Here is a 21,462-nt window from a genome sequence, read left to right as displayed (position 1 = left end):
AACACACTATGGCCAGTAGGATTTATACCAGGAATGCAGGGTTGGTTCAATATTAGGAAAACTATCAGCATCATTGAGCATATCAACAACAAAACCAACATAAACCACATGATCATCTCAATAGATGCAGAAAAAGCTTTTGATAAAATACAACACCCATTCCTATTAAAAACACTAGAAAGCATAAGTATAAATGGAGTCTTCCTTAAAATAATAAATAGCATATATTTAAAACCTTCAGCAAGCATTATATGTAATGGGGACAGGTTAGAAGCATTTCCAATAAGATCGGGGGTGAAACAAGGATGTCCATTATCACCACTGTTATTCAATATTGTACTGGAAAGTTTAGCTTTAGCAATAAGAGAAGAAAAAGAAATTGAAGGCATTAGAATAGGCAAAGAAGAAACAAAGCTATCACTCTTTGCAGATGACATGATGATATACTTAGAGAATCCTAGAAAATCAAGTAAAAAACTACTTGAAATAATAAACAACTTTAGCAAAGTTGCAGGCTATAAAATAAACCCACATAAATCATCAGCATTTCTATATATTACCAACAAAGCCCAACAGCAAGAGATAGAAAGAGAAATCCCATTTAAACTTACTGTAGACATTATAAAATATTTAGGAGTCTACCTCCCGAAACAAACCCAGGAACTCTATGAACACAATTACAAAACACTTTTCACACAAATAAAATCAGATCTAAATAATTGGAAAAACATCAGTTGCTCATGGGTAGGCTGAGCTAATATAATAAAAATGACAATCCTACCTAAGCTAATTTACTTATTCAGTGCCATACCAATCAAACTACCAAAAATTATTTTATAGTTAGAAAAAATAATAACAAGATTCATTTGGAAAACAAAAGGTCCAGAATATCAAAGGAACTAATGAAAAGAAATGCAGGGAAGGTGGCCTAGCAATTCCAGATCTTAAATTGTATTATAAAGCAGCAATCATCAAAACTGCTTGGTACTGGCTAAGAAATAGGGAGGTGGATCAGTGGAATAGGTTAAATATGCAAGACACAGTAGTCAATGACTATAGTAATCTATTATTTGATAAACCCAAAGACCCCAGCTTCTGGGATAAGAACTCACTCTTTGAAAAAAACTGTTGGGAAAACTGGAAAAGAGTATGGCAGAAACTAGGCAAAGACCCAAATCTCACACCATATACCAAAATAAAGTCAAAATGGGTTCAGGACTTAGATATAAAGGCTGATACCATAAGTAAACTGGGAGAACAAGGAATAGTTTACCTATCAGATCTATGGAGAACAGAAGAATTCATGACCAAACAGGAGATAGAGAACATTATGAAAAGCAAAATGGATATTTTGATTACATTAAATTGAAAAGTTTTTGCACAAACAAAGCCAATGCAACTAAGATTAGAAGGAAGGTAGAAAATTGGGAAAGAATTTTTACAACCAGTCTCTCTGATAAAGGCCTCATTTCTAAAATATATAGAGAATTAAGACAAATTTATAAGAACACAAGCCATTCCCCAATTGATAAATGGTCAAAGGATATGAACAGACAGTTCTCAGATGAAGAAATTAAAGCCATCTATAGTCATATGAAAAAATGCTCTAAATCATTACTGATTAGAGAAATGAAAATCAAAACAACTCTGAGGTACCACATCACACCTATCAGATTGGCCAACATGACAAAACAGGAAAATGATAAATGTTGGAGAGGATGTGGGAAAATTGGAACGCTAATACATTGTTGGTGGAGTTGTGAAATGATCCAACCATTTTGGAGAACAATTTGGAACTATGCCCCAAAGGGCTACAAAAATGTGCATACCCTTTGATCCAGCAATAGCACTTCTAGGGCTATATCCCAAAGAGATCAAACAAATGGGAAGAGGACCCACATGTACAAAAATATTCATAGCAGCTCTTTTTGTGGTGGCAAAGAATTGGAAATTGAGAGGATGCCCATCAATTGGGGAATGGCTGAGCAAGTTGTGGTATATGAATGTAATGGAACACTATTGTGCTATAAGAAATGATGAACAGGCTGACTTCAGAAAAACCTGGAAAGACTTATATGGTCTGATGCTGAGTGAAGTGAGCAGAACCAAGAGAACTTTGTACACAATAACAGCCACGTTATGCAATGACTAAGTTTGTTAAACTGAACCCTTCTCAGCATTACGAGGATCTAAGACATCTCCAGAGGCCTCAGGATGGAAAATGCTGTCCACATTCAAAGAAAGAACTATGGAAGTCGAATCACTGTCACTTATTTTTACCTTCTGTTGAGTTTTGTTTCGTCTTTCTGATGGTTCCTCCTGTTGGTTTTAATTTTTACTTACAACTTCACTAATGTGAAAATATGTTTAATGGCTATGTAAATGTAAAGCCTATATCAGATTGTGCGCTGTCTTGGGGAGGGTGGGGGGGAAAAGGGAGAAAAATTTTCAACTCAAAAGCATATGGAAAAAATAAAAATAAATAAAAAATAGAAGGAAAAAAAGATTTCTTCCTTCTTCCATCCATCCCCTTCAGAGTTGCCCTGACTGGACCAACAAAGCCAGACTTTGACTCACAAGTTAGCCCATCCCACTCTACGAAAGTGGGGCAGGCAGAACCCAAAAGAGTATGAATGGAGGTGTGGCTTGGGAGGGGCTCCTACAATCAGTGGAGTGGGAGACTTGGGAGATTAGAAGCCGTGAAAAGCAGGAGCAAAAGAAATAGAAAGAGCAAGAATGAAACAGCTAAAACTAAATACTGCAGAACTGTAATGATGAAGCTTAGTTTCAAAGAAGACATATGGGAAAGTATCTCCCCTGGTTCTTCACAAAGCCGTGGGGGACTGTGGGTATGGAACATTTCATCCTCTGTCAAGATTTTCTGGTAAGTTGGTTAGTTTTGCTGAACCATCTTTTTTTTCTTCTTTTTTAAATGGATACTCTCTGCAATGGGTAAGAGAAAGAGATACACGGTGGCATGGAGGGGATATAAAAACAAAGGTATTAATAAATTTATTTAAGAAATACAAATTTTAAAGGTTTGCTTTGTCTTTCTTTTTTTCTTTTTTAAGTATGATCAATGTGGTTAATCCTGGCATTACTAATCTGTATGTGTCCTTGCAAAATGCAGGGGGAAAGGAGGAAGCAGTGGTGTCCCAGGAGGAGAGAGAAATTCATTTTACAACTGAGGTATATAGTGTGCCAGAGAAATTCTCTGTTTGGGGGCTTGAGCCACAGAAAGAGAATTATTCATTCACTACTTATTGCCTTCCAGAATAGGGAAAGACATTTGGACTTAGGCCTTTCTAGGTAAATGTGTCAGCAGCTTTGGCTGTAGGAAGCTATGAGAACTCAGGCTTGGAAGAGAGGGTGGGCTCATTTCCCCTACTGTTATCTTCTCCATTTAGATTTGAAAGTAAAACCGCTCTCCAGAAGAAAGGAGCCGAGGAAGAAGCCAGAGAGAAAGTGGTTGCCTAAGGACAAGAGCTGAAGGAATCACTGAGAAGGAATAATCTGACCCACTGGAGACTGCAGGGGGTGGCATTTGAGAGGAACCACTGACTTTTTACTAGCCGAACATCGTGCAGCACCACACTATTGCTATATTTATTTCTAGGAACTTCTGGAGCAACTCAGTTCCTTTTGATAGCCACTCTCATATTTAGTCTTTTACTCTGTCCTATCAATAATAGCTAAGACAGAGTAAGCAAATCGATAACATGATAACAGCTAACATTTATATAGCATTTTAAGGTTTGCAAAACGTTGTACAAAGGTTGTCTCTTCTGATCCCCACAGCAACCCTTGAGGTAGGTACTATTATTATCCTTGTTTTACAGATGAGGAAACTGAAAGAGATTAAGTAAATGTTTGTGGCAGGATTTGAACTCAAGTCTTCTTGATATCAAGTCCATTGCTCTTACCCTCTGCAATGCCTAGATGCCTCCTCTGTTCTCCCTTTCCAAATTCCTTTTAAAGCCCAGGCCAGAGGATTTTGCCTAAAGAGTAAAAAATGGCTATCAGTCTGTCAACCATCCTTAATGACATTGGGTCAGTAAGCACCCTGGGCAGAGAGCCTCTACATTCCATCCAAGGCAAAGGCCTCATCCTGTCATCTTATTAACTCGATTTACAAGGTGTCATCCTTGACTAAACTCTTCCTGGGGATTTCCTATGCCTAATATGTATGTGTCCTCCCGTGCTCAGAGGCTACACCAGCAGGACAAAAGCTTTCGTTAAGTCCTATCCCTTCATGCCTCTGCATTGGTTGCACCCCTCACCTTTATTCCTTACCTTTCCCTCTTAGATCCTTAGCTTCTTTCAAGGCTCAGTGCAAGTTTCACCTTCTCCTTGAAGCTGGAAATCTGGGAAAGCTTCAAGTATCAGTGAGATGACAGCTGTACTTTTCTCGTCTGAAGTCCAACCTAGCTAATTTTGGAAAGACTCATCACTAGACAGCAATCAATCAATCAATTAATAATCAACATTTATTAAGCACTTACTATGTGCTGGGCAATATGCAAAATGCTGGGGATACAAAAAGAGGCAAAAGACAGTATAGTCCCTGCCCTCAAGGAGCTATTCCTCACTCACCACACTCCATTTTCCATCTCCAGACCTATGCCCTAGCTTGGGGTAGGGGTGGGGGCAATCCCCATCCCCAATGTGCAGAATACTCTCCTTCATCTCCATCTCTTGATTTCTTTGGCTTCCTTCAAGATTCATCTTAAATCCCACCTTTATGTAGGAGGATCGCTTGGTCTTCCTAGCTGCTGGATCCTTTCCCTCTGAGATTACCCTCCAATCTACATTTTATATGCAGCTAGGTGGTGCACCAGATAGAGTGCCTAGCCTAGAGTTAGGAAAGCCTGAGTTCAAAACTGACCTCAGACACTTACTAACTGTGTGTCTCTGGACAAGTCACTTAACCCCTCTTTTCATCAGTTTCTTTATCTGTAAAATGGAGATAATAATAGTACCTACCTCCCAGGGTTGTTGTGAGGAACAAACGAGATAATAATTATAAAGTGCTTAACGCCGGACACGTTGTAAGTGCCATAATAACGTTAGTTATTACTATAATTAGTTACATGTTGCGTCCCCCATTAGGATGTGAACTTGTTAACTGTCTTTTGCCTTTCTTTGTATCCACAGCACTTAGCACAGCATCTGGCCAATGGTAAAAGCTTGTTGATTAACTGATTGGCTCACCATTGGTGAAGGGAAGATTTGTCATGATAAAATTACAGAACAGAGCCAAAAGTACAATGCCGAAATACTCATTAAGTTGATATCCAATGAGTATTCATTGAATATCTAGCATGGGTGTGTGATGAATTGGAATCAGAATATAACTGGGCATACTGATTCATGATAGCAAACAGAGGGGAAAAGAAAAGAGAGAAGAGATGAGGAGAAAGAGAAGAAAGGAGGAGAGAAGACAAGCGAGAGGAGGAAGAAAATGGAAGAATTAGGAAAGAAAGGAAAGATGGACAAAAGAGATAAAGGGGGAGAGTGGAAAGAAGTAGTGGGATGCAGAAAGGTAGAAAATGTTGAGAGGAACCAGCCTGAGTGAAGAAAGCAAAAAATTAAGAGCCAGTCCAGAGAAGAAAATAAAGGAAGAAGTCGGGGGGGGGGGTAGGTGGGGTAGGAGGGAATGGGGAGGATTGGAGAGAGGTAGTCAAAAATAGAGGACCACAAACTAGATATAAATCAGCACAATGGGACTAGAACTAAAATAGGTAACAGGATATTGACACTATGAATGAGAGGATAAGATAACCTTCCATCATCAGTTCCCAGCAGCCCTTTGGAAGGTCAGTGGGTTCCATTTTGAACCAACCACAGAAGGGCAACATGGAAAACTTGAAGATGAGATAATTCATCAGGAGAAGAGAAGGCTGAAGGGAGAATGAAAATGGAGGATGATATCAGGTAGTCATGAGATGTAAGGAAAAAGAATCTACTCACAGCCATTTGGGCTCTTACAATTGCGCTCTCCAATGTCTGCTGAAGAGGTTGATTTTCTCCTTGACAGGGTCAACCTAACAAGCAAATGACCAAAAAAACAAGGTCAACCTTCATATATATATATATATTATTATATATTATTATATATATATATATACACACACATACATATGTGTATATGTATGTATGGAGAGAGAGAGAGAAAGAGAATCAACCTTTATATGTAAATACCAACCTTTCTTTATATATTTATGAAAATATGTATGTGTGTGTGTGTGTGTGTGTGTGTGTGTATACCATTGATCCCATCATTCTTCTGTCTTCTCCAGCAAATTGCCCCTTCAACAGGCTCGTCTCTCCTACCCTTAAAAAACCCTCTCTAGACTTTATCATTCCTTAAAGTTATCATCCTCTATCTCCTCCCTTTTTACAGTCAAATTCCTAGAAAGAGTTGTCTACACTCCTCTTCCACTCCTCTATTCATTCCTCAACTCTTTCCATTCTGGCTCCTAACTTCTTTACTTAACCGAAACTTCCTTCTCCAAAGTTACCAATGTTCTCTAAATTGCCAGATCTAAAGGCCTTTCCCCAATCCTCATCCTTCTTGCCCTCTCTGTAACCTTTGACTCCCTTCCTTGATACTGTCTCCTATCTGGACTTTCATGACCCTGCTCTCTCTGATTCTCCTTTTGCCTATTTGTGTGCTACATTTGTCTCCTTTATGAGATCATTATCCATATGACTCCCCCTAACTGTGGGTGACACCAAAGCCTCTGCCTTGGGTCCTCTTCTATTTTTACAGCATCTTACTTGGTGACGGCATCAGCTCACATGGATTTAGTTACCATCTCTATTACAGATGAGTGTCAAATCTATATAGCTAATAATTATAATAGCTAACATTTATACAGTGATTTTGCAAAGCACTTTACAAACATTATCTCATTTTATCTGAGTGACAACCCTGGGAGGTAGGTGCTATTATTGTCCCCATTTTACAGATGAAGAAACTGAGGCCTACTGAGGTTACGTCACACAATCTGAGGCTTGATTTGACTTCAAGTCTTCCTGACTCCAAGTCTAGCACTATTCACTGGCCCACCTAGCTGCTTTATCTAAGCCAGTCTCTCTCCTGAGACTTCAATCATACAGCTCCATAAATACCTATCGGGCATTTTGAACTGGAAATCAAACTCAATAGGTAAAAAAACAGAACTATGCATCTCTCCCCTCTCCCAGCCTAACTCTTCCAAACTTTCCTCCTTCTCTTGTAATGCAGAACATTATTTTGCCATTTAGGTAGTCGGGCCCTTCAAGCCATGGAAAGCAAAAGTTGGTGCTTCATCTTGCCCCAGACCTCTTTCCTCCTAAATCTAAACAATAGTGAAATGTACTCTTGCATAGCTCAGCATAGCCCATACCTCCAACGCAAATGGATAAGAAAGCTTGCAATATAATTGCTTTAGATAATTATGTTTATACCACAGACCAGGACACCTGGTCTGGTTTGTGTGATCTCTGATCCCTAATAATGGGGTGCTTGGGTGCTTGTGCTAATATTTTTTACTGACCATTTGCTCTGATCAGAGAAATCTACTATAAAAGGGAAAAGGCAGGGACATGTGACATCCAAATATGACAGGATAGAAAATCCTTAGCTCTGTTTGAATTCAGGTAACAGTTACAGTTCTCCAACCATGCAATATCAATTCCACATCATAGCCAGACTCAGGAATAGTCAGGTGGGAAACATTACTTCTCAAAGGAACACAATGGGGAAACTGAGCCAGGAGGATCCCATCCTAGATTGAGGCTAAGATTGTCCTCACAGCTTTTTCCCAGATGCAGATCTCTACCCGTTAGTAGCTTGTGGCATTTCTCTCAGATACCCATATTCAAACTCAAAACAAAATTAGTTATAGTCCCAAGAGTCTTTTACCCAAAACAGCAAGTTTCACTAACCATAGCTTAAAGCCAGATACAGTTAATATATTCCCATGGAGTTGCAATAAGCAATAAAGATTTACCAGGACTCACATACATAAGAGATTGCACTTAACATCTTTCCTTCTCAAATTTAAACTTGTCCTGGTGTAAAAGCCAATCATTAGAAATCATTTCTATCTACCGTACATAAACTTGTAACTTCTCAGCAAGCCAAGTTCATTGTTAGAAACTCCAAACAAGGTTTTTTTTTGTTTTGTTTTGTTTTTCTTCTCAGAGCAGATGACCTTGCTCACACAGATTTTTTTTTTCAGGGAGCGGGGCAAGTTTACAAAGTAATGGGAATTGCCTTATACCCCAGGGAGGGGCTAATCCTAGTGCCCCTGCCTGCCAACCCCCTTACCCCAAGGAGGATTGTTTTGAATGGGCAGAACCAATCTGGATAAGGCTTTTACCCAATTCCCTCCTTTTCCCACAGCAATCAATTAACAATTCTAGGTTGTAACATTAAAACAGTAATTTCAAATAACTTAGTTATTTGTTAGTTAACAGTCTTATAACTTTCAGAAGTGATAGTCAAATTGTTTTAGCTATAAGCCCTTTTTAAAAACAGATTAAAATTTATCCTGATGTTAAGAAGAATAATCACTAAACTTTTATGAAGAACATTTGTTAGAAATTTTTAAAGTGATAGATATCTTTCCTTTCTACCTTAAAGTAAAAATAAACCTTTAAAAATGGAATTCATTAAAACTAAGTTGATGTAAAATGTCCTCAAGTAACATAAATAACTTCCCAAAGTACCATAACAAACTAAATTCCTAGTTGTTACAGAATTCCTAGACATCACAAAGTTCCTTAGTCAAAAACAGAGAAAAAAATTCAGTTTTTATAATGCGTGAAGAACATTACCACAATAACAAATATTATCAAACCTTTAAAAATTTACTCAGTTTTTATCTCAAGGATTCTCATTTACTCAGGAATTTCACAACACAGGAAACGTTTACACAGATTTGATAAGAATTATAGGTGAAACTTCCTCTTAAAAGCAAATAAAATTTGGAAGTTTATTCTAACCCATTCATTCTCCCCTATTTATTTATTTAGTTTTGGAGGGGTAGACAAAAATATATTCCCAAATGCAATACCCTTGTTAAGCTTAGAAATGTACTGGACCAGTATTGATTGCTTTTTCTTTCTCATAATGACCAGTCTTTAAAAGAACCCACTCGGGGATCTAACCTGAAAGGTGGGTGGACATAATTCCCTCCATCTCTCCTCAAACTGCCCTTACTATGCACTCAAAACAATCCACTTGTCTGAGTTTCCTTCAGTGTACTTAAGTGCAAAACAGTGTAACAAGTTCTGAAATGGAAAACATCACCTTTTTACCAATTTGGATGAGCTGGGGCTGGTGGGGAAACATCTACTAAACCCAGCAAGCCGCAGTCCTCAGCACATACACCAGTTGTCTATGTTCTGGTACACAAGAACTTTTCTCTTTGTCTCCACTCAAACTTGGCCAGAGTTAGAATGCAGAGAGAGAGAAACTATTACTCATGCAAAAGTCCCCAAACCTTCTCACTTTCAAAACCTCCAGCCACAACATGCAACTAAACCATATTCCCTTCAAATTTTCTACACACACTCCTCTCTCCTACATGCTTAAACTTCCTTGCCTTTCTTTCTAATGATTTAAAATCCCCTTAAAACCTGTACATATCTCATTCCTTTCTAATTCTGACCTGACACTTCACAAATCCTTCCCAACTTGCCCTCTACCAACCATATAACCTAAATAATAAAGTATTCTTCTCTCTTTCCCTCTCCCATCCATGCACTCCTTTGAAGCTGCTGTTACCTGGGGACGGAGAGGGGAGAAAGAAGGCAACTTTTCAGAGTCCCGCTGCAGCCTTTGGCTGTCTGGCTGCAAACAACCCAAAAGGGAGGGAAATGATGTACTAGCCGTACCCCCCCCTTATTGCAGAACACAGACACAGACAAACAATAAAAGCCTGAACACAAACACATCCTCCCAATGGAAGTCGGAGGAACTGCCCTGGAGAAAACTGTCTGCAATCCAGTCTGACACCTGCCTTTCAGTATGAAACAGAGGTGGCTTCAGGCAGATGATTGCAAAACAGAATCTCTTAAAAAGACAATCTCTGCACATATAAACTAATAGACCAACACTGAGACAGAAACCAGGAACGAGACACGGGCCCGACAGAACTAAGACAGAAACCAGGAACCAGGAACCGGGTACCAGGAACCAGATACAGGCATAGTCCCGATGTCTCGGGGTGCCTGGGGGATTGAAGCACTAAGTGCTCTGCTGTGTCCGGCACTTGTTCTCCACCAGAAAACAGGTCTGCAGACATTTACCTCCGGAGGGTTACGAGGTCCACGAGGGCTGAAATGAGGTACAGTCGGAGTCGGGGAGGGAGGTTTCTCCTACTCCTGAGTTCTGGGGCCCTGGAACACCATCAGGGGCCAGCTCCCCTAAAAGTCAGAACAGAACAATTCCCCCCTCCCAAGGCCAAAGTCCTTTCCAGGTGGGTCTCTGCTTCGACACTGTACGCTGCTGTCTCGCTGGGGCCTCCAAAATGTTGTACTGAGAAATCAGCGAGCGAGACCCAGACATAATTTAAAATGTGGATTTATTAGCACGCAGCTGCCAGGGGTATGCAGCCCCGATCAGGGGTCGAGCTAGGGTTTATATGGAAAAGAGCATGGGAAAGAAATTCCAGGAGCACTGATGAGGTAATCCAAAAGTGCAGGTGTCTTTGGGGGCTATGGATGGGAAAGTACAGGGAGTATACCAGACAGGGAGGGGGATGGATCTTTGGAGTCTGGCAGGAGGAAGAGTCCTTGGGCTGGCCAAGGACACCCCTCCCCCTCTGTCTGGATGAGAGAATGCTCTGCAACAAGGAAAAGATTTCTCACAACACAGGAACTTACTGAAGAATTGGGAGGCTTCCAGAGACATGATCTGAGGCCTGGGGCCTGAGCAGCCCAGCTCTGTGTAGCTGTACCAGGGAGAGAGATAAGGGTCATGCTGAGGCCCATGCATGAATAACTGCTAGGCACAGTGTCCTTGGGCTGGGGAATGGTTGTTAGAGACAGTGTTCCTGAGACTAGGGAGAAATTTGGGCACAAGTACAAGCACAAGCACCCAAGCACCCCATTATTACGGGTCAGAGATCACACAAACCAGACCAGGTGTCCTGGTCTCTGGTATAAACATAATTATCTAAAGCAATTATATTGCAAGCTTTCTTATCCATTTGTGTTGGAGGTATGGGCTATGCTGAGCTATGCAAGAGTACATTTCACTATTGTTTAGATTTAGGAGGAAAGAGGTCTGGGGCAAGATTAAGCACCAACTTTTGCTTTCCATGGCTTAAAGCGCCCTACTACCTAAATGGCAAAATAATGCTCTGCATTACACCAGGCACTAGAGTAAGCACTCCAAATCCCAAGAAGGACAAAAACAAAAACAAAAACAAACCCACTGTCCTTGCTCTGAAGGAGCTCTCAGTGTAATGAGGGATACAACATGCAAACAACTGTGTAGAGACAAGCTATATACAGGATAAATTGGAGATAATCTCAGGGTTTCAAGGCTCAGCTCAAGTGCTGTCTTCTACTTGCAGTCTTTACTGATCTCTTCCCCTCCCCTGCCACCTCCACACAGGCTAGTGCCTTCCCCATAAAATTATCTTGTATTTGTCTCTATTTTGTATATGCCTATAAATGTATGTACATATGTGTGTACATATTATCTCCTCTCTCTAAATTGTAAGTTCTTGGAGGGCAAAGCACTGTTTCATTTTTGTATTATGTCCCCAGGACCTAGCACAGTGCATGGCACTTAATAGGTGCTTAATAAATGCTTGCTGGTTTGTTGACTGATTGATTCTTTATGATTCTGAAGAGTGAATGCCTAAGGAATAAGAAGCAGCTTTTTTTCTACTTACTCTGAATACAGGACAAGGGGGACGGACTAAGGTTCCCATTGCAATAATAAAAAAAATCAAACTTAGACGAGTCCTCTCATTACCGGGCTACCCTGTCACTAGCACCTAAATTAAGAAATGCACCTAGATGACAGCTAGAAGTTAGCCTAAGGATTCAGGCACTCAGAACCACTGACTGAGAAAAGGTACCCTGAGGGGAGGGTCTGTGGATAATGGTGGGCTGAAGCAATAGCGGGGCTGCTGGCAAGTCCTTCAGATTTCCCAGTGTCTCTGTGCAGTCCCTCTCTGGGAATAGCTTGGCATTGGCCAAAGGGCATTCTTTGTACCCCATCTCCTATTCCTAATTTAACCAACCTTAGTGTCTCAACCTTAGGTACCAACACTCCATCCCCTTCTCTAAGACGCTAAGTCCTTATATATTTTTCCTCTCTGCTCTGATTCTTCCTTTCTATCACCATAGCTACGACCCTGATCTGGGGCCTTGTCACCTCAAGCCTAGTCAACCGTGACAACCTCCTTCTGGCCAGGTTATCAATTAAACAGGTATTTATTGATGGTTTACTAGTGGTACCAGGCACTGTGCTAGGCCCTGAGATATTAGTACACATGAACAAAGAAATAAATAGACACTCCCTCAAGGAGCATGTTATATTCTACTGGAATTGGGGAAGGGTTCAGTTCGGACTTGGAACTAAAGGAAGTTAGGGAAGCCAGAAGATGGAGATGAAGAGGGAGCTTGATCTAGGCTTGGGGATGTTGCAGCCCTTGGAAAATGCCCCAAAGTTGGGGGTTTAGGTACAGTAGGAGGCCAGTGTACCTGGGTAGCAGAAGATGAGGTAGGGGAATAAGTTGTAAAAAAGATAAACGATGAACTGGAGATACAAAGAAAAATGAAACTTACACTCCCGGAGCTCACAGTCAAATGGAGGAGGCAACAATGCAAAAACTATGGCCAAATGAGACAGACAGGTTAAACCAGGGATAATCAAAAGAGAGAAGGCACTAGCATTAAAGAGAACCAAGAAAGCCTTCTCCTAGGGCAGGCCTGCACAATATACCGTCCACTGTGAGCCTAAGGATTTGGGGGGGGGGGCCCTGGAAAATGTAGGGTTGCTACTGGGCACTCTCCTGTTTGTTATATAACCCACAGCAACCAACCATGGTCAGTCTGTCTCTGGGCTTACCTATCTGTGGTCCAAAGAAGTTTAGCCTATTTTAATTTTGGCTTCTACCTTCTGCTAAGTTGTGCAAGTCTATCCTGGAGGAAGATGAGAGAGTATGCATTCAGAGGTGTTATGCCTCTTGTTCCTAGGAGATAAGATTTTTATTTAGGACTTCCCTTCAAAGCTGCTCCTCAGAACTTTTCCCCAGCAACCAGGGTGAGGCTGGAAAGGGGTCACAAATGCTCCCTTCTCCCTGGGGCAAGGGGGGGGGGATGGTCGGTGGGGAGGGGGCGGCAGGGAGAAGACTTAAAAGAGGAAGTCTTATTGGCCCTGAGTGAGAAACCGGATCCCTCCTCTTCCCACCTGTACCCTCACCCTGCAGCTCTGGGTGAAAGGTCTGATGGTCCCAGTTCCACCCCAGGGTGAATGTTTGGGGTAGCCAGGTCTAGGCCTGGTTTGGGCCCAGAAGACCCTCCTCGCCCCGGTGGCCAGGTCTGGGCCTGGTTTGGGCCCAAAAGATTTTCCCCACTCCACCCCCCAGGGTAACTATTTGGGGTAACCAGGTCTGGGACTGGTTTAGGCCCAGAAGACCCTCCCCACTCCAACCCCCAGGGTGAATATTTGGAGTAACCAAGTCTGGGCCTGGTTTGGGCCCAGAAGACCCTCCCCATTCCCACCTTTGGGATGAATCCTTGGGGTGGCCAGGTCTAGGCCTGGTTTGGGCCTAGGATCCCTCTTTTCCTGGTGTGTGTGCGTTGGGGGGGAGCTGTGATTATTTGGGGAGGGGAGCAGGAGCCTATCCTTCCCACCCCCATCCTCTTAGTGAAGGGTCTGGTGGGCCCACCCCCACTCCCAGTGTGAATCCTTGGGGTGGCCAGGTCTGGGCTTGGTTTGGGCCTAGGATCCCTCTTTCCCTGGGGGAAGGGGGTGTTGGGGGGTGGGGCTGTGATTATTTGGGGAGGGGAGCAGGAGCCCATCCTTTCCCACCCCCACCCTCTGGTGGGCCAGCCCTGCCCCAGGGTGAATCCTGGGGGGGGGGCAGGTGTGGGCCAGGGTCCTGCTTTCACCGAGGGGGGAGTAATTAGGGAGGAGAGCAGGAGCCGCCCCCCACCTTACAGGATGCAAGGCATGCTGGGAGCCGGGCACTTCCTCATCAGGCAGCTCCGGAGGAAAACCAAAGGGTGACAGAGGCTGCTCGTGGGGGGCCCACGGTCAGACAAGGACAGGAGAGGGTGGTCATCAGCAGGCTGGGACAGGGATGGCTGAGCGCTCAGGCAGCAGTGCGGGCCTCCTGGCCAAGCAGATGCAGAAGAAGTTCAGCCGGGCCCAGGAGAAGGTATGTGGGCGAGGCCTCCTCCATATCTGCCCTGGGGAGGAGGGAGGAGGGGCACCTCCTTCACCGGGTCCTGACCTTTCACCCTCTCCATTATCTTTTACTATTTTTCACAGATTTGGGGCTAGAATGGGCCTTATCTTAACACCTCCCCTCCTCCTTCTTCATCGTTTTACACATGAGGACACTGAGGCCCAGGGAGGGACATGACTTTCTTCCCTCCTCCCCATGTCCACCCCACCCCTACCTGCCAAGTTTGCCTAACGGGAAAGGGGAGAAATCTCTAAGGTCCTTTTTCCTAACCCTGAAATCCAGGCCCGTAAAGGTACAAGTGGAGTAGATGTGGCAGAAACAGAATTCAAATCCAAGTTCCCACCACCACCCCCCAAATTGGTATTCGAATCCAGGTCCTCAGACTCCCCAAACAATGCCCTCTCTGGCCCTTCCAGAAAGGAAGAAGAAGCACTTTCTAGAGATAATCTCCTTTGTTGAATGGATGAGGTGGTTGGACCCTAAACGTCCTGGTGGTTCATAAGATTTCAGAGCTGGAAAAGACCATAAAAATCGTCCAATCGATTTCTCCATTTTGCAGATTACGGAGCCACTACCAGCAGAAGGGCTCTGGTAGATTTTGAACTAGAAAGTGACCACATCTAGTCAAAGTATGGTCCAGGAAGCCCTAGGGCTCCCCAAGACCCTTTCAGGACAGCCTTGAGGTCAAAATTATTGTCCTAACACTAAGGTGTTTTCATTTCAATTAGGTTCAATATTGATAGATATCTCTTACCTAAACAAATGCTCTTCTCAATCATTTTTAAGATTATAAAAGGGTCCTAATTTCAATTAGGGTAAATACTGATAGGTATGACCCACTTATCTTTAAGAATGTAAAAGGGTCCTAATCTCACTTAAGATCAATATCGATAGGTATGACCCACCTAAACGGAAACTCTTTTCAATTATTTTTAAGAGTATAAAGGGGTCTTAATTTCAGTTAGGGTCAATGTCAATAGATATGAACCCCCTAAAAAACAGAAGCTGTTCCCAATTACTTTTAAGAGGTTAAAGGGGGTCCTAATTTTAAATAAAGTAAATATCAATAGATTTGACCCTACCTAAACAAAAGATCTTCTCAATCATTGAGTGTAAAAGGGTCTTAATTTTAAATAGAGGGTTATGATCCACCTAAACAGAAGCTCTTCTCAGCAAAGGAGTCTTGAGACCCAAAAGGTTGAGAACCGATGATCTAGTCCAACTCCCTCATATTAGGAAAGAAGAAACTGGGGCTCAGAAAAGGTTAAGTGACTTGCCACACCTCAGATCACCTCGGCCCCACCCTTGCCCCACTCCCCACCCAATCTACGGGAAGATTCGATGAAACACCTGGAAGGTCCCTTTTTCTGATCCTGAGATTCTGGCCCTAAAGGAGATAGTGAAGTAGACATGAGAGCTTAGATCAGAAGGTCCCAAAAGGTAAGGATTAAGCCTGTAAAATTTACTCTTATGTTTAGTTAGGCAGGTACCTAGAAAATAAGGCAGTAAGTCAGCACTGGGCATGTTCCTGCCACTCCCTGTGCCCTTCCTGTGACATAAGAAATACCCAGGATGATGAAAGAAGGAAACATCTCTCCCTTGGCCCTGTGCCAACCCCCTGTTCCAATCCCTTGTTCCCATCTATTCGTATAAAGCAATTTGTTATTGAAATGTGTTTTGCATAGGTCTATATAAGGCCATTCAACCTTTTCTCTGGTGATTTTAAATGCTTCTTGGAATCAAAAAGACCCAGATTCAAATCCTGCTTCTGACATTTACGCGTGATGTTTGTGTGATTACTATGTGATGTTAAGCAAGTTTCTTCCAGCTCAAAAATCTATTGGCTGCAGGTTGTGGTTTCTTGACTTTTCTCTTTTTTGTTCCTTTGTCCCATGCAAACTTCACAGAACAATTGAGATTGGGGGTTATGAGTTAATGTGCTAAAGTGTTTCTAGTCTCAGGAGCTTGTGCAGTCCAGGGGAGAGCAGATTCACTCTTGGAAAATCACTAGAGGCTGTGGAAAATCATTTGTGGAGGCTTCAGGGTGTAGTAGAAGGGAAGGCTTTGGGATGTCCAGACTTGTCATCTCACATCTTCTTTGACCCTGCTTTAACAATCCTACCAGCCCTTTCCATTGACAGCGAGCTCAGCCTGAGAACTCAGCTGGAAGCAGTAGGGTGGGACTTGTGGCTAGCTGAAGTGGGTTAGGGGGCAGGATGTGGGTTGGGAGGCAGAGCCTGACGAAGCTTCTCAGAGCACTCTTTTTTTTTTGTCTGTCAACAAACATATTAAATGCTTACTATGTACCAGGCACTGGAGATACAAGGGACCTGGGATTTCATTGGCACAGGGCCTAGTCTAAGTGGTCTAAGGACTCTCAGAGTCTCTTGGGAAGGGGGGGGGTCATCGAGGTCAAAACAATTTTCATAATACTAAGATGTTATTTAAATAACCCACATAAAGAAAACCTGTTTGAGGTCTTCGATAATTTTAAGAGTAAAAGAGAGTTCTGAGACCAAAAAGTTTAAGAACTGCTGATACAGGGAATTCCCAGGTGAGGAAACTCCTTCTACCACTACAGGTCAGAGCCTTCTCTGCAATTTAGAGTCTCAGAGAGTTGCCTAGAGCAGTGGTGTCAAATTCAACAGATGGCCCACTAAACTCTGTGTGTGTGTATGTGTGTGTGTGTGTGTGTGTGTGTGTGTGTGTGTAAAAGGATATGTTTTATTGTATTTTTATTTATTTTGTTAAATATTTCCCAGACTCATTTAAATATGTCTGTAGTTGAACATGAAGTCCTGTTTGAGAGAGCCCTGAGAAGTAAATTTGCCCAGGGTCACACAGCCAGTATGTGTCAGATGTGGTTAGGGAAGGGGAAGGCCTGACTTCTAGACCAGCTCTTTATTCACTGTTCCAAGAAACTCTGAGAATCTTCCCCTCTCAGACTGGTTCTTTAGTGCAGGCAAGCTAGGCTATCTTTTGCCACAATTCTTACCTCACCTTTAATCACTGAATGGATGTTGCCTCAGATAAACTGAGACCTAAGAAAGACCTTAGCTTAAAAAGGTCAAGGTCTGGGGCAGCTAGGTAGTGAAGTGGATAAAGCCCTGGCCCTGGATTCAGGAGGACCTGAGTTCAAATGCGGCCTCAGACATATAACACTGTATGACCCTGGGCAAGTCTCTTAACCCCATTGCCTAGCCTGAAAAAAAAAAAGGTCAAGGTCTCCCACTGCATCTGGGGCTATCCACAGTCTCCTGACCTAGATCTTACCACTGGATTCCAGTAACTCTGGAGGAGAGAGTGAGGCTGATGACTTTGCACCGCTCTGCCTCACTTAAATCCAATTCACTTGCAAGTCAAGACATCATCTTCCTGATATGTCATTTGTCCTCTTCGAGAACAAAGGATAAATAACATCCTAACCAGAGCAACTCCTCTACTCTAGCTCTAACTGGAAAAGGCTCAATTATTCTCTGCCCTCCAGGAGCACACAATCTAACAGGGAAACTGCATGTAAATAGGTAGATCCATACTAGATGGTCTTCTCAGAGGGAAGGGTATAAGCAGATGAGAGGATTGGGAAAGGCCTCCTGCAGAAGGGGGGATTTGAGCTGAGTTTTGAAGAAGCCAGGGAAATTAAACATCAGTGAGAAAGTAGAATGGTCCAGTCATGGTGGGGGGAGGTAGGCTCAGGACATCCAGTGAAAAGGTATGGATATGGCAGATGGAGATTTAAGCTTGAAGAACAGGAAGCTGGTGGAGTTTGATCAAAGACTTTGTGGGAGAGTTAAGTGTAGGAAGACTGGACAGCTAGAAAAGGACCAAGTAAACTTTGCTTCTACCACTCCTATGTACTGGTAAAACAACAACTTTTTCATATTACTCTGTGCCATAAAAATCGGTGTGAATCATTTCCACTTACCAGAATTAATGAAGTACATTAAGAGGAATATAACTTATAGGAATAAGGAGGCAGTGCTTCCCCTATACTGTAGCTTGGTCACGATATTGTTACCAGTTCTAGGCACTACCATGTAAGCGGAACATTGATAGTGGTGTAATGCTTGAAAACTGGCCCTGGGCCCAGAAGGACCTGTGTCTATCCTGACCCTGGCACATACTGTAACCCTGGGCAAGTCACACAGCCTAGTGTCTAGTCCATCTAAGCAACTCTCTAAGACTACAAGTAGCAAGAAAAGTACTGACTAGTTGGATAGAGGGAGTTTCCTTACCAAGGAGTCCCATATACAAATGAAATCAAAGGCCTAGTCCTTGTGTCTCTACTGATAGACTAGAGATCCTCCAGAGGAATTCAGTCAGAATGACTATAAGGTGATGGATCTGTGGATGTTTAATGTGGAGTAGAGAAGATTCTAAAAGAGCGTGATGGCTATTGCCAAGTATTTGAAGGGCTATCATGTAAAAGCAGGGTTGGGCTTGTTCTGTTAGTCTTAGAGTCAAAACCAGGATCCATGGGTAGACATCACAAAAAAGGCCAATTTAGGCTTGGCATCAGAAAAACAACAGCAACAGCAAACAAATAAACTCCCTAACAATTAGAGGCGCCCAAAAGTTTGCTGGACTGCCTTTGGAGTCAGTGAACTTCCTGGGTAGATGACCACCTTAATGATATGTTGGAGTAGGACTTCCTTTCAGGGATGGGTTGGATTGGATGGCTGTCGAAATACCTTCCAAATCACAAATTCTGTGATTCTGTGAATCTTTACTCATGGAGTAAACTTTGGGTTTCTCTCTCCCCAAGGCTAGCATAGTGTTCTGCATGCAGAAGACGATATTTATCAAGAACTCTAAGTACAAATTGAAGCATTTTTTTTTACTTTATTTTTCTTGTCCTTTTTTTGTAACATGGCTAATATGGAAATATGTTTTGCAATGAATTCACATGTTTAATTGATACGTTGCTTAGTGTCTCAATGAGTAGGGGACATGTGGGAGGGAGGGAGAGAATTTGGAACTCAAAATTTAAAAAAAATATATTAAAAACAAAAAACATTTTTTAAAATTTATCCAGTTCCTGTTCATTTAAAAACAAATATTTTAACCAATTCCTCTATTCCCTTCACCACCCAGACTATTACCAGAATTTCTTCTGTAATTGTGGTAGAAAAGGAACAGAATTTGGAGTCAGATGACCTTGTTTCAAAACTAAACTTGCTATTTACTGATCACTTTTGCCTTTTCACCTGTGCGACTGGACCTCAGTTTCCTTATCTGTAAAATAAGAGTGCTAGACTAGACTAAAATCTCATCTGAATCTAAATCTACATTTAATGATCTGTATTCTATTTCCTGACTGCAGCTTACTAGCACTATGGCCATGAGCAAATCACTAAATATCTCTGGGTCTCAGTTTTCTCTATCTTTAAATTGGGGATAAAAATACTTGCACTGCCAAACCCCACACAGGGTTATGTTGGTGGGGGGAGTGCTATATAAATGCTCACTAATGTCCATTCCTTCCCTAAGTTTTGCCTCGGGAGGGGAGAAGGACCTGACCTTTGGATACAGGTGTGAGAAGGCCTCACCTCCCAAGCAGAGATCCAGACACCAAACTGTCACTGCACCATGTGAATGATTTCCTGTGCTCTGTCCTTTGCTCGAGTGATAGGATAGAGGATACATCAGGCACACACCCAAGGCACAAACATGAGAGAAAGAGACAAGCATTGATCTAGGACAGCTCAGTGCAGAGTGTTCTAGACAAAGCAAATGCCTTAAATGACAGGAGGAAAGGGGCTTGGATTTGTCCCACTGAAGAACAAGAGTCAGCCTGTGGTAAAGTTTCATGGGTGATGAGGCTGGTGAGTTGGCACAAGATTTTCCCCCCAGGGAATATGCAGTTTCCTGAATTTGAAATCTCAAGGGATTTTCCAATTTTATCCCGGGGCCCTAGGCACTGTTCAGTAGAAGGATGTCTCTCAGGAAGCCAGCCCGAGTCTGCTGGAGAGAAGCCCACCTGCCCTGCTTTTCTGCTTGGCTGTCTCTGGTTTTCCTTGACCAACATTTCTTATCATTACCATAATTCTGTCTCAAAAAAAGAAAAAGAAACAGCTTAGTTTTTGTTCCTCTGCTATCCCTTGAAAGAAATTCTCCTGGCCTGATGTGAACCAGGGCCAATCTTCAAGTGTTTGTCCTGATTTAAGGAGAAGAAAAAGCTGAGGTTCCAGGTCCACACATTCCATAGATTCTTTTTTCTAAAATTAAATGTTTTATTAGAAACTGAGAATGAAATATCAATACAAACAACCACACTTGCTTAATGAGTTTAAATTAATTAATTTTAATGCAGCAAGCAAGCACCATCAACCTTTTTTAGTTTCTCCTTGTAAGTCCCCACCAGGATTCTCTGTCCATTCTCATTCATGGATCATAGGATCAGAATTAATGTCTATCCCATGATTCTAGTTCTAGGCTTTTGTTTTTGTTTTTTGCTTTGCATTATTTAATAAAAATCTCCAAATCTCTTTATTCTACTCATATTTGTACATTTTAATTGCTGCATTTTATTCCATTATGCCTTATAGTATTCCATTATATTAACATATAACATATTAACATATTCATCAAACTATTTCTCTGTTGTTTGACATTAAGGTTGCTTCCGGTTTTGTTTTGTTTTGTTTTGTTTTTGCAATTACAGATGATCCTGTTATGAAATACACTCATAAGTAATTTTTTAAATTTTTAATTGCTTTTTTGGTATGTTCTTTGGATCATTGTCATTTTCCAATTATTCCTTCCCTCTCTGCCTCTCTTACTCTCCATCACTACACATAATAGAACTCTTCCTTGCAACAATTAAGTATACTCATACCCTCATAGATTGTTAAATTGTCTGAACTAGAGAGTACTTTAAAGAACATCTCATTTTGTAGATGAGGAGGCTGAGGCCCAGGCAGGAGTGACTTGCCCAAGATCACACAGGTAGTGACAAAGCTTTGACTATTTAGGCAGGAAATCCAGGGGCTCCAGATAGGGCTGCTCCCTCCATAACCTTCCTCCCCCAAAGACA

At 42.1% G+C, this 21,462-nt stretch overlaps 1 protein-coding gene across 2 annotated transcripts in view; it reads left to right on the top strand.

Annotated features, from left to right (window-relative positions):
* Positions 1–10,108: 10,108 nt before the first annotated feature.
* BIN2 (bridging integrator 2) overlaps positions 10,109–21,462 on the top strand; it is a 49,902-nt gene continuing 38,548 nt past the window's right edge. Inside the window, exon 1 of one of the 2 annotated variants that reach the window (XM_020966174.2) lies at positions 10,109–10,340. Coding sequence is in view for 1 of the 2 variants with exons in the window: in XM_020966175.2 (XP_020821834.1) it covers positions 14,319–14,396 (78 nt within the window). In the remaining variant the exon portion in view is untranslated. Of the gene's footprint in view, positions 10,341–14,194; positions 14,397–21,462 lie in introns of those variants that run through there. The other variant, XM_020966175.2, reaches the window with a different exon arrangement.

This window comes from Phascolarctos cinereus, unplaced genomic scaffold (genome assembly GCF_003287225.1).
Source record: "Phascolarctos cinereus isolate Bilbo 61053 unplaced genomic scaffold, phaCin_HiC Scaffold_1;HRSCAF=81, whole genome shotgun sequence".
NCBI classification, from domain to species: domain Eukaryota; kingdom Metazoa; phylum Chordata; class Mammalia; order Diprotodontia; family Phascolarctidae; genus Phascolarctos; species Phascolarctos cinereus.
Note: the sequence above shows the minus strand (reverse complement) of the source record. Positions and strands in the feature narration are given on the sequence as shown.